At 51.7% G+C, this 12,524-nt stretch overlaps 1 protein-coding gene across 1 annotated transcript in view; it reads left to right on the top strand.

Annotated features, from left to right (window-relative positions):
- LOC149861883 (uncharacterized) overlaps positions 1-12,524 on the top strand; it is a 44,826-nt gene that overhangs the window by 27,650 nt on the left and 4,652 nt on the right. Inside the window, exons 9-13 of the mRNA XM_090053839.1 lie at positions 1,814-1,989; positions 6,046-6,492; positions 6,591-6,801; positions 8,366-8,532; positions 9,900-10,026. Of these exons, the coding sequence (XP_089909965.1) occupies positions 1,814-1,989; positions 6,046-6,492; positions 6,591-6,801; positions 8,366-8,532; positions 9,900-10,026 (1,128 nt within the window). The remainder of the gene's footprint in view (positions 1-1,813; positions 1,990-6,045; positions 6,493-6,590; positions 6,802-8,365; positions 8,533-9,899; positions 10,027-12,524) is intronic.

Consider the following 12,524-nt stretch of genomic DNA (forward strand, 5'->3'; position numbering starts at 1 on the left):
TGATCAAAAGTGTTGGAGCCCAGCCTACTAAGAGCTTCATCCTTCAACCAGAGAGGACAGTCTGGCTCTGAGTCCTGTTGGCTTGCTCTCAGCTTTTTGTAGGCTAAGAGCACCTAGAGCTAGTAATTGAGGGTGGAGACTTTTCAAAGCACTGTGGGCAGGCACTCCTATGCAAGTCTACTCTGGCCCCCCAATGGGAGGATCTCACCTACAAGTTTTACTTTACAGAACTGGGGGACACGCTTCTCTGGCCTTTTAGCTAAGGACAAGCAAGACTCTGGGCTTGGGGCTTGCACACAGGCTGTCTACCATGGTTTGGGGAGTATCTGGGATAGCATTCAAGATGGGGCCAGGGGCCCAGAGAATGAGTTGGAGCTGGAGCAGGGGCAGGGGCAAAGAGCCAAGTGTTGGGGTATTGGACCTGGGCTGAAGAATACAGCTAGGGTAAAAAAGTCCAAGGCCAGGAAGGGTGATGCCCAGATAAAGACATGAGGCCTGAGGGGCTGAGTGATACACTGGGGCCACGGGACCACCTTTTGCTTTACTTGGCAAGGCCTCAGCTGGAGTACTGTGCCCAGTTCTGGGCACCGCATTTCAGGAAGGATGTGGAGAAACTTGACCAAGTCCAAAGGAGGGCTACGTGTATGGTTAGAGGTACGGAAAGGCTGACACACTTGGGTCCGTTCTTCCTGGAGAAGAGAAGTTGGAGGATTTGGTGGCAGCCTGTCAATATATAAAGGACGCGTAGCAGGGACTGGGAGAATGTCTGTTCGCCGCGGCCCCCCAGGGGAAGACTAGGATTACTGGTCATAAATTGCTAGAAGACCACTTTAAATTAGACATAAGGAAAAACTTCTTTACAACTTGGGTCTCCAGGGTCTGGAATAGACTCCCCCCAGGAGTGACAGTCACCTACTCTGGGTATCTTCAAAAAAACACCTGGACGCTCACCTTGCAGAATCAGGAAGGTCATTCAGCACTAGTTGGCCCCTGAGGGCAGCCTCCCTTCTCTACTTTTACCATCAAGCAAAGCAGGAAGGTAAGACCCTGCTGCATTCCCACGCTAAGGTTAACCTCTCTTGCTCTGCAGCCCAGGGGGCTGGGAAGGTACCCCTTGGCCTGGGGAACTCGCCTGGGGATGCTCAGGTCCCACTCCAGGTGTCTGGGGGTATTTGGCTAGGTCTCGGGGTAGAAAAGGAAGTCATCTAGTCCAGTATTTCTCAGCCTGTGGGTCGTGACCCCAAAGTGGGTCATGAGAATATAAAAAAGGGTCACAAGCAAACTTTAAAAATGAATCCTCTCTTAAAGGGGAAAAATCTTGGAAAAAATCTGGTTTCTCCCTTGCAGGCTGATAGAAATGCAACTTGCAATGGGCTGCTTGGGGCCTCCTTATCCCGCACCGCACACGCCCTGCGGGGGCGGAGGCCTGGGCAGGGGGGCAGTGGGTCAGGAGTGAGGCGCACTTGGGCAGGACTGGCTATCCGCGTTGACAAATGGGTCCTGGTCCCCTGTTGCCAACTCTCATGATTTTTGGTGTTGTTCTTAAAGTCTTCACTTCAGGGGTGTGAAAAAAACATAGACTTTGGGAATGGGACTTAGCCCTTTCTTATATATATATGCATACACATGCATATAAGGAAGAGCCACACAGTTTTCATATTCCTGCAGTGCAGACTTTAAGAACAGCACCAAAAAATCCCGAGAGTTGGCAATCCTGTGGTCCGCAAAAGGTGGAGCACCACTGATCTAGTCCAACCCCCTTGCTCAAAGGAGGACCAGCACCAACTAGATTCCCAGGGGCCTGGATGAGGAGGGCTGCCCAGGGCCTCCTGGAAGCAGGACGTGGGGCTGAAGCTATGTGCGAAGAGAGAGACGAGGTTTCCAGTGCCCGCCTCCACTTCTCTCCCCTCCTCCCTGGGCTCTGAGCCGCTCCCAGCCCCAGCCCCTGCTGCAGCTCCGGGGCAGGGAGGACGTGGCTCTGGAGGGCTGGTGAGTGCGGTGACGGAGGGGGGGCTGTGTCCAGGGAGGCAGAAGCTTGCTGCCTGGGGGGAGCAACCCCGGGCCCTGCAGGTGGGAGGCAACTCGGGCTGGGGCAAGAGAGAGCCTCAGGCAGCCCTGAGGGATGCGGGGGTTTGTGCCCTTCATCCCAGCAGGATGCTCCTCACCTGGAAGAATGGGGCAGATTAGCCTCCCCGGTGCCAGCGCAGAGTCGGGTTGGGCAGGCAGGTCACTGCAGATGCCCAAAAGTGGGAGGAGAAGCCTGGGTGGGAACAACCCAGAGGGCAGTACACAGACTCGGGTAAATGCGGTGTCTTTTATTAGAGCAACTAAATAGTTGGAAAAACTGTTCTTTGCAAGTTTTGGGGCACAAACAGCCCTGTTCGGGCACAGCATCCCAGAGGACAGTGGCATTCAGCCCTTTCCCAGCCCCAGCTCCTTTGTGCCAGCTTGGGCTGGGATAAGGGGAGCATCCCCAGGGCAAAAGCTGGCCAAGTGAGCCTGGCAAACATCCCTAATCCCACACCTTCTTTGCCTCTAAAAGGCACCCCCCACCACCACCACCCTCATGAGGTGCAGAGCCTTTGGAGAGGGGCGACTTGCAAAGCTGTGGCCTGAAAACTGGGCTGATCGAGTTTGGGATTGTCTTGCTTTGAGCAAGGGGTTGAACTAGATGTGACCTCCTGAGGTCCCTACCAACCCTTGTTTTCTATGGTTTGTATGAGAAGAGCCTTGGGGGGGTCCTTGCTCGGAGCAGCTGGCCGGACGTGCAGAAGCAAAGATGGCTGGTGCAGGAGGTGGGGGGAGCAGAGCCGGGCAAGCCGAGAAGGAGCGAGACAAAGAGCCCTTTGACCCAGGAGGATTTTTGCTGATCTGATCTGAGAAATCAGATGGCTGAAATCCTCCTTGGTGGCAAGGTTTTCGGAGGCTCTAAAAGGAGAGAAGGAAGCAGGGGTGGGGTTTAAACCGGGAGCTAAAGATGGAAGAAAACCTGCGGTAGGCAGGAAATCAAAAATAAGTGCGGATGAAGGGAGGTGGGGAAGAGAAAGGGCCTTGCAAAAGATTTAAAGCGGACGCTGCGTCCCTGCGACCACTGGGAACAAAGGATCCACACATGGAGCACACAGCGTCCTCTGTACTCCCCCCAGCGCACCACGCCAAAGAAAGGACGGGATGATTCATAGTCATGGAAGTGTAGAAAACGAGGGCTGGAAGGGACCTCAGGAGGTCATATCTAGTCCAGCCCCCTGCTCAAAGCAGGACCAGCTCCACCTGCATCATCCCAGCTGAGGCTTTGTCTTGCTGGGATTTAAAAAGGATGGAATATCCACCACCACTCTGGGTAACCTGTTCCAGTGCTTCACTGCCCTCCTACTGAGAGTTTTTCTTAATATCCAACCTAAACCTCCGTGGCTGCAACTTGATCCCATTGCTCCTCGTCCTGTCACCTGTCACCACCGAGAACAGTCCTGCTCCATCCTCTTTGCAACCCCTCTTTAGGTAGCTGAAGGCTGCTCTTAAATCCCATCACAGTCTTCCCTTCTGCAGACTAAATAAACCCAGCTGCCTCAACCTCTCCTCGCAAGACATGTGCCCAAGCCCCTGAGCCATGTTCATCGCTCTCCGCTGGACTTTCTTGAATTTGTCCACCTCCTTTCTATAGGGAGGAGCCCAGTTTGCACGCATGCATGCACACTGGATTCTGCATTCGGCTACAGAAACTTCTCATCCTACTCTGGGACTTTTCAAGTATAAAGGCTTTCAGGAAAGGAAGGGGTTACTCACCAAACCTTACAGCAGTAAATACAAGATACAGATGGGGCTCTCCTTTTAAACCCATCTTTCCACATCAAAGGCAGCAGTACATTACCAAGGAGAGACAGTAAGGTCTTATAGTACTCGAGAAATTGAACTTAATGGATATTGTTCTTTGGAGAATAAATGGAGATTGCTGCTGAGACTACAAAAGTCAGGGGTACTTCTGCAGAACGGGAGGGAGGGGGAAAGCCTTCCCCTCTTTCACATGTATGGGATTTGCCTCTAGGGTTTTTTTCTCTGTTGCTTTTGTCTAGGCTCTTTTGTCTAGGCTCTCCATCGTAGACCAACATGTGATCAAAACATGTTGAATATGCCTCGTGCAGAATTTTGAAATGTGCCTTTTTAGTTTTTGGAGGTTCCTCTGCCAAGTTCAAGACGCAAGCTCCCCAAGAGACACTGAAGGCGAAGCAGCCTAATAACACTGTGCAGTAGCAAGCTAGTCAAAACCTGTGCGAATACACTACTGTGCAGTCGTAGTAGGCCACGGTGCAGTAAGCATCATTAAAAACCATGCACCAGCGCTATTGCGCAGGAACCATAGTTACCACGCATTAAGTTAGTACTTCATTAAGCAAGTACTAAACTAAACGTGCAGTAATTACCGCTCATTAATGAACGTGTAGACGCACTGACTGAAGGGTGGGGCGAGGAATCTGTTTTGGCAAAAAATTGCTTTTGGTCTTCCAAAGAAAACGTAGTTGTTTCCAGAAACTGTAACCCACAGTATTTCACTGACAAATTAAGAAACAACTATTTTAATGGGGGGGGGGAATGTGGGGGGGGGGGTTCTTGCTTAAGGGTAGATGGTGCAGGGCTAAGACTGTATGGGCACCAGTGCAATTAGGGGGCTCTGGGCTGAGTCCTGTCCCAGGCAGGGTCAGAGCAGCAGCTGCCTGAAGAGGAGGGATGGACTGGGGTTGAGGAAGGGGCTGTGTGTCTGTGGGGTGAGGAATGGATGGAGGTCCATGGAGGAGCCTGGGCCATGTGTCTGCAGGTTGGGAGTGGGGGCAGGACAGGGGAGCTGCAGACCGTTCGGATGCGGAAGATCTCTGGCTGGGGTGTGGGTGGGAGTATCTCAGCAGGTTGCAGACGGGGCTGGGAAGTCCAAGAGGGTCTGAGATGGGAGGGCGTGCCGGGGTTGGGGTCTGCTTACTGGGAAGAGCAGGGGAGCTGTGGGTTGAGGGTAGAGAGGTAGTTGGAGGTCTGTCTGTGATGGGCAGGCACAGAGAGGCTGTGGTCGGGGCATGCCACGTCCACTGCTGCTAGGGCCCTTGAGGCTTCTTACAGGGAAGGGGCACAGCAATTTCCTTAACCTGCTTTTGTGTCGGACAGTCCCTGCGGGAGGTGCTCCGGGGAGAGCATTTTGCCCTCGTCAGTGATGTTGTTGTGCCCCTGGTTGCACTGAGGCTGAGCCCAGAGGGGAGCAGCTGCCTACTCCTGACATGGGGCTGATGGGAGATGGCTTGTGGGGTCATAGTGGTGGGTCATGGGGCAAGTGGGCCTGGGCCAATGCACAGGATCTGGATGCAGTGAGCTGTGGACCAAGTGGGTGCTGTGGGGGAGCGGGTTGTGGTGCCACGTGAAGAACTGTAGAGGAGATGGGAGAGAGGGCCAGGATGGGCTACGAGGAGCTGAAAGCCATAAGGGGGAGCTCAGGGCCCAGCAATGCACTTGGGGAGCTGGGTGAGGGGGAGAGGGGGGTGTGGGGTGCAGGGTTGGTGGAGCTGCTTTCTGAGGCCTTTGGTGTATTACCCCCAAATCTTGGATTGAGGAACCAGTGGGCTGCTGAGAGAAAGATTGCTTAAGAGACAGGAGTGTCCACACTTTTCATGTAAGTTTATTTAGCAGGTAGCACACATCCTTCTATTTAGGGTATTTTACTAAAACTTACTTGCATAAGCACATGCCTCCTGGCACGCTTGTGTCACACTTTCTCTCCTTCCGCATGTCTTCCCATTGTCTTTTGCCAACATTTATGGTTTGACAAAACTTGCAGCTTCTGCTCAGCTTTAACTAGCTAACTTTTAGCAAGCTTGCTTCCCATGATGCACCTCCCAGGAGAGGACACTGGCAGGTGTGGGTGGCTCCATGGAGGGGTGTTGTGGGAACCATTCCACTCCCCACAGACTGTGGCAGCAGTGGGCAGGCCATGAGTCTGGGGCAATGGGTTGTGGTCCTGGCTCTTCCATCACGTGATATGTTTAAGTTTCATTATCTCCTTTCCCACAGATGCCCTGGGAGATGAGACACTGCCAAGAGGCTCGGTGCGTCGGAGCTGGGGTGGGGTTTCCACTGCGAGAGACGATGGCTGCCACGCGTGGGCTGGTACCAGTTCCAGACCCCACATCAGTCCCAGTAACCCTACGTCTGGCTCCAGGGAACAACCTCTCTATCCCAGAGAAGTGGCGTCGGCACTTCAGGGGCCTCCGCTACCAGGAGGCCGCGGGGCCGCGGGAGGTCTGCAGCCGCCTGCGGGAGCTGTGCTGGGGCTGGCTGGAGCCCCAGCACCACAGCAAGGAGCAGATGCTGGAGCTGGTGGTGCTGGAGCAGTTCCTGGCCATCCTGCCCCGGGAGATGCGGAGCTGGATGTGGGAGCGTGGCGTGCAGACCTGTGCCGAGGCGGTGGCCCTGGCCGAGGGGTTTCAGCTGGGGCAGGTGGATGATGAGAAGCTCCAGGTGAGGGTGTTTCACCCTGATCATCAATGCTGCCCTCCCCATCTCTCTATGCATCTGGGGGATGTTCCCGGCACCCCAGTAATATGTCTTGTCCCCAGGTAATAGTGGGTGTGAAGGTCCAAGAAGTGTCCTCGGACAAGAAAGCACCCATTGAGGCATTATGGGACCCTCTTGATTCCTGGCTGGAGGAAATGCGTCCCCATCCTGCAAATGTGCCCCAGGAGGAGGAAGGATGGAGTGAAATGCCAGGGCCTCAGGATGAGCTGCCTCACGTCCCCACAGTGAAGGCCCCTGTCTACCAGGAATCAGGTAATGTGTTGGCTGCAGGGTAGGGCCTGAATCTGGGTGATTCAGTAGCTGTCCAGCATTCAGGGCGAGCAACTCTAATCTCTGTCCCTGCCCATGACAGGCATGTAGTACTAGCGAACTGCCCATCAAGAATGATGGGGAAAGGGGGGTTGGTGTGGGCCCACCTGTGTCTGGACCCACTCCCCCCTTTCCCCCTGCTTCAGGTCCGACCCTGCTCCCCGCCCTTCTCCTGCTTTGGGCCTTACCCTGCCACCCCCTCCCTGGTTCGGGTCCAACACTGGTCCAACCCCACTCCTCCCTCTCCCCTTCATGTCCGACCCTCCCCCCCACCCCCTCCTCCTCAATTTGGGTCCAGCCCTGCTTCCCCTCTTCCCCCCACCCTTCTAGTCCCAACCCGCTACAGCAGAGGGGCTCCCGCTTTTCCTCAGCTGGCCCCGCCACTTTTAAAATGCTCTACCCAATTATTATAATTTTTTTTTTTTTTTTTGCTTCTGTGGAGGTGAGCAGAGGGAGCCATCCCACTGGAGGCTGCAGGAGATGGTGGCGCCAGCGGAGGGGCTCCCATTTTAACTCATCTGCTCCTGCCCCCAGCCCCCTGGCCAGGGCAGCCCATCAGGGCATGCGCAGTTGGGAAAAAGCATGACAGACAGACAGACAGAGCCTTTTATTATATTACAATTTATAACTGAGTGGCTGAGGGGAGATGGGGCTCTGATCTCTCTTACTGGACAGCCAATAGTTTGAGGGGCCTGAGCGTTTTCATCTGCATGTGGGCAGCACCCAGCAGAAAGATCCTCTATCTTGCCTGCGCCTTGTAGTTTTACCAATGCAAAACTCAGTGATTGCGTTCCACTTGCCTCTCTCTCGTGCCTGCTGTGAGCTCTATGCCCACTAAGGGGCTGATATACGTGCCTGGGAAATGGGTTTCTCCAGTGATATTTGGCTGCTTAATGTATAAGTTACTTGTGCTGCACGTTCCCCAGCACAGAGGAAACCTGTGTCTCACTGGCAGATGAAAGTTGCTTGGGCTTGTGCCCCAGACAAAATTCTTCCCCGGGAACAGGTAAGAAGCGAGTGGCTCTATCGTTTCCAGCAGCAGAAGTCACCCTCCAGCAGCAGAAAGCTCTCTTGCCTGAACATTTTGATGGGATCAGTGCTGCAGGAGATCAGCTTTTCCTGTTTTTCCGGTGTCCCCCTAAAAGCCCCAGTGCACAAACTGACTCAGGGTTTCCGATGCCTCTCCCCTTACATTTTGGAGCCTGGGAGCAGTTTTGTCCCCAGTGCATCTTGGCTCAGGGAGCAATGTCCCTGCAGGCTCTGCCATGGTGTGATCAACCACTTGGACCATGGACAGAGTCACTGGGACTCATCTACACCCTCGTGGCTGTGGAGGTCTGTTAGGAAGAGCTGTGGATCTTTGCCTCTTCATTCTCCCTCTGCTCCCACATACTGAGGCCTGCAGCTGCCTTAGGGACAGGCCAGTGCAGGGGAATAGCAGGGATTTCCCTGTGCCAGCAGCAGTGAATCTAACCTGTGGATCCTCTTCCCCATCTGGCAAGTGCAGGGACCTTCAGCAACACTGAAGAGCAGCCTCCTGAGAGAGGACCTGCAAACCCAGAGCTTCAGAGGACTTCCCCAAGGAGACTAGGGGAGAGGGGCTCCCTAATATCTGAGCCAGAACAAGTGCAGAAGGGACAGGGCAGACCTCCAAAGAAGAGAGAGAGTATACAGGTAAGCAAGGCACCGTCTCCACGTTGGGTGTGGGAGTGCAACTGGGGCAAAGCCCGTGCGGAGGCAGGAGAACTGGGGAAGCTGAAACACTTTGAGGTCTCTTAAATATGTTGGAAGCCATATGTGACCATGGCAGTGCCACTTGCTTGTAACTAAAGGGAGTCCCCAAATCTGAAATAGTTGTGTGTAAGGATAAAGCAAGCCAGTTGTTATTTCACTTCCTTGTTGTTTGTGCATACTAATCCCTGTCACCTTGTACCAGTGTCCGATAGAGATAAAAGACATTCCCAGAGCTGACGCTATCTGTAGGGTCCTCCTCCATGCCCATAGTTGTGACTTCTGCCCAAGGGAATCCAGACACTTGTGATCCCAGGAGCTGTAATGTTATAGTCTTTGTAAACCGAATTTGAAAACCACAGTTCCCTCTTTCTCCTGTTTCCAAACTCATTTTGCACTGAGTTCAACCTGCCCCAAACTATCCCAGGCTATTGAGAATCCACATTCCCCCCTTCTTGCCTCTGCTTCTTTTCCTACCTTTCATTTCCGTTCATGAACCACTCACAGGAGGAATGGCTGTAGCAGGAAAGACATTGGCAGGGAGGTCCCTTGTGTTGTATGGAGCCACTCAGTCCAGCCCTAGATTCGAGGCTTTTCAAAGCTCTCACCCAAAAGCCACCTGGGAAGCAAAGGCAGCCTCCTGGCATCACTGTGCAAGGCCCAGGCGTGCCCTAGGGAGGTATCTGGTGCGGACTGATAAACTCCTGGGGTGTGTCTACACGTGCACATTTAATGCACATTAGCCTGATTTAAGGCACATTAAGGGCACGTGTCTACACACGCACACTCTTAACACAGCTTAAAAATAGTGATTTATGGCTATTCGAGCCTAAATTTGATACCTGCATAAAGCTGGTATCAAATTTAGGCGTGAATAGTTAAATCACATTAGTGAATGTGTAGACATGCTAATGCACATTAATGCAACATGTGTCCATTGATTTGGGACTAACTTTAGTCCCAAGTCAGTCCCCACACCCGTGTTAAGGTGCGTTAGTGTGTGGACGTGTGCCTGGAGTCTCCCTTCCCAGTCACTGCCATGGAAACTGCTTCCCTGGAGGAGACTCTTGATGCTGGTAGAGGGGCCTGTGTGCTCAGAGAGAGTAGCTGCCCCATCTCCAACGAGGAGATGGGCTAAATAGACAAATTAACTCCTCTGTCCACATGCTCTATTAACCTCACGTGTCACCTGAGTAATGGGGAATGCTGCATCCCTACCTAGCATAGCTAAGCTCACAAAACATTGTCATAGCATATGGCTCAGGGTGCTGGGGCAGGAGATGCTGAGTGTGTGACCCTTGTGACTGCAGCTCCGGGAGACCTTCGAGGACGTGGCTGTGTACTTCACACGGAAGGAGTGGGAGCTGCTGGACGATGGAGACAAGGGGCTGTACCGGGACCAGATGCTGAGGAATTACCAAACTCTTGTTTCCCTGGGTAAAGCTCTGTTTATTATTTCTCCCTGGAGTGATTTCAGCTCAGTGTTGTTGTTCTCTCCGTATCATTTTTTTTATGGCAGTTTTATCCTCATGAACTTTGGGCTAGTGGCTTAAATCCCCTTCCTCCCCAGTGCACTCTCATTACTCAGGTCTCTCTCGCATTTCTATGTCCTTTCTTTATCCAGATGCTTTTGCTTGCGTTCTCCCCATTTGTCTAACTCCTGGTGCTTCCATATTCTGCAGCTTCCTTACAGGATGGGTCCCCCTTTTGCCTTCCCATCCTGTCCTGACTACTATCTCCAGTTCATTGTGCAGCAAAATTTGCCAAGAACTTTCCTGGGAATTTTTTTTCCTCACTCTTTCTTATTTTGGGTAACCTGTCCAAACGTAACAATTCCCGCTTGCACACTTTAGTGCTGTCTAAATCCTCTTTTGCCTCCTTTAATTACTAACGAGCAGAAGTTAATAGGGGTTTTACCAACCTCTGCTGTTACAACACATGGCCTTCTCATTTCCTCAGCTCATTCTCTAATGACATACATAGGATAGAAGACTACATATGATGGAGCCCAGGTACTTCTATCAGGAGTCACTGCAAGTTTCTCCCCACGTTCCTTCCTAACATCTTCACATTTTCTAACTTCACTGTATTGGATAGACAGAAACAGATGCCATTCTGTAAGCAACGTTCCCTCCAAGCTGCACGTATGCATGGCCGTGCAGGATTTAAAACCATGCCACACACAAACTTATTAATGCCGTGATCCCGCCCGGAAAGGAGCTGGGCTGTGGCAATGAGCTGGGCATAGAGCATGGCAGACATACTGGGGCTGGCACGGGATAATTGCCAAAGGTAAAACTCAGGCAGCAGCTGGGGTTTGGGCTGGGGAACTGCTGCCCAGCCCCGACACCATGTGCCTCCTCACTCCTGGGGGCCAGGTGGGGGCTGCATGTACCACCTGGGCAGCTCCTCTCCATCCTTCCCTTCGCCCCTCCTGCAGCATAGGCAGCCTGGCTCCCCTCCACTGTGTAAGCAACACCTGCCCCTTCTCTCCCTCCAAACAAACCACACGCCATTCCAGTTCTCGTTTAGTACTCGCCATTAGTATCTATTATTGCAAAATCCATTACATGAGGATACTTGCCTATTAGCCTGAGTGGAGTCCAGATCCATGCAATGTACCTTTGGGTATGTTAGGTGTTAGGGAGAGGCTGTGATCTCCCCCAGGGCAGTGTTGAAGGGGGAAGCAGGACCAAGAAGTGGCATGCTTACGGATGGCTATACCTTAGAGGGAACATTGTCTGTAAAGCTTCTTTTTTAAAATTTATTATTTTTTGTCCTCTTCCTAAAAGCCCTCTCTGCATCAGGAAGCTGCGGGTAAACATCATAAACCCCGCAGTGCTGAGCATCTAAAGCCTTCTCCAGTGGCACCTATCATTGTGATAAAAAGAAGTGGGCCAAGTGAAGAGCCTAGTGAGAACCAATTGTCTGTTCCAGAGTATTTTCACTAAGGGTGCTTGTTCTGGCATGTGTGGAGGTTTGAGGTACTTCCCTTTTACTGGGTGCATCTACACGTACACTAATGCACCATAGTTACTGAGCATTAAATTTAGTACTGGTATAACCAAATATTAAATCAACACACAGTAACTGGCACTACTGTGAAGTAGCGCCAGCACGTGGGTTTTGACAGACAGTCACTGCGCACTAGCCTAATACTACTGCACAGTAGCGTATTAGCACAGGTTTTGCCTGGCATGCTACTGCACAGTTTTATTAGGCTGCTGTGCAAGTCAGCGTCTCATGTAGACACACCCACTGTGTAGGGTACTTTTCTGCCAAGGTGCTGATCCTCTTCAGTCTTCTCATGACACCTATCATTATGATAAAAGTAATTTGGCTGAGCACAGAGCCCTGGAGAAAATTACATTCACTTCCAGCGGATCTTTCTTCTGGGGGCTTGTTCCAACTTGTGTCAGGTACCTGCTCAAATACTTTTTCTAACTCTACGAAGACTACCAGTAACAGTTTAGTCTCTGTGGTTGTCTTGAAAGTGTCTGAGGATTTCTTGCACTCTTTCCTTTTCTAAAATCAAACTGGTGGTCACTGATATGTGTGCTCCTCTTCGCTGGCTGCAATAACGTTTTCTTATATTTTCAAAGAGTAGCTAAGTAATTTTCTTCCCCTGTGTAGTTATTCATTGTCATCGATCTGTCTTTGACTCTTTTAGCTTCCACGACTCCTCCCTGCAAAACATCAATGAGAATAAACCCATTTCCATTTCTTTGCTTGGAACTGTGCCATGCTAAATCGTATATCCAGCCAGGAGTATTTTTATGGTCTCCCTCTTCATTTTAGTATTTTAAAAATAAAACCATAAAAGATTTCTCATTTTTGCCATAAATTGGAAATCATTGCATTTCTGCCCACCTCTTATGGTGCCACTGTGAGTTTTGTATTCTGTATGTACTCCTGAATGAATTGTGCCTTTCTTT

The sequence above is a fragment of the Crocodylus siamensis genome, chromosome 6, assembly GCF_052110815.1.
Source record: "Crocodylus siamensis isolate JL-2025a chromosome 6, ASM5211081v1, whole genome shotgun sequence".
In the NCBI taxonomy this organism is placed as follows: domain Eukaryota; kingdom Metazoa; phylum Chordata; order Crocodylia; family Crocodylidae; genus Crocodylus; species Crocodylus siamensis.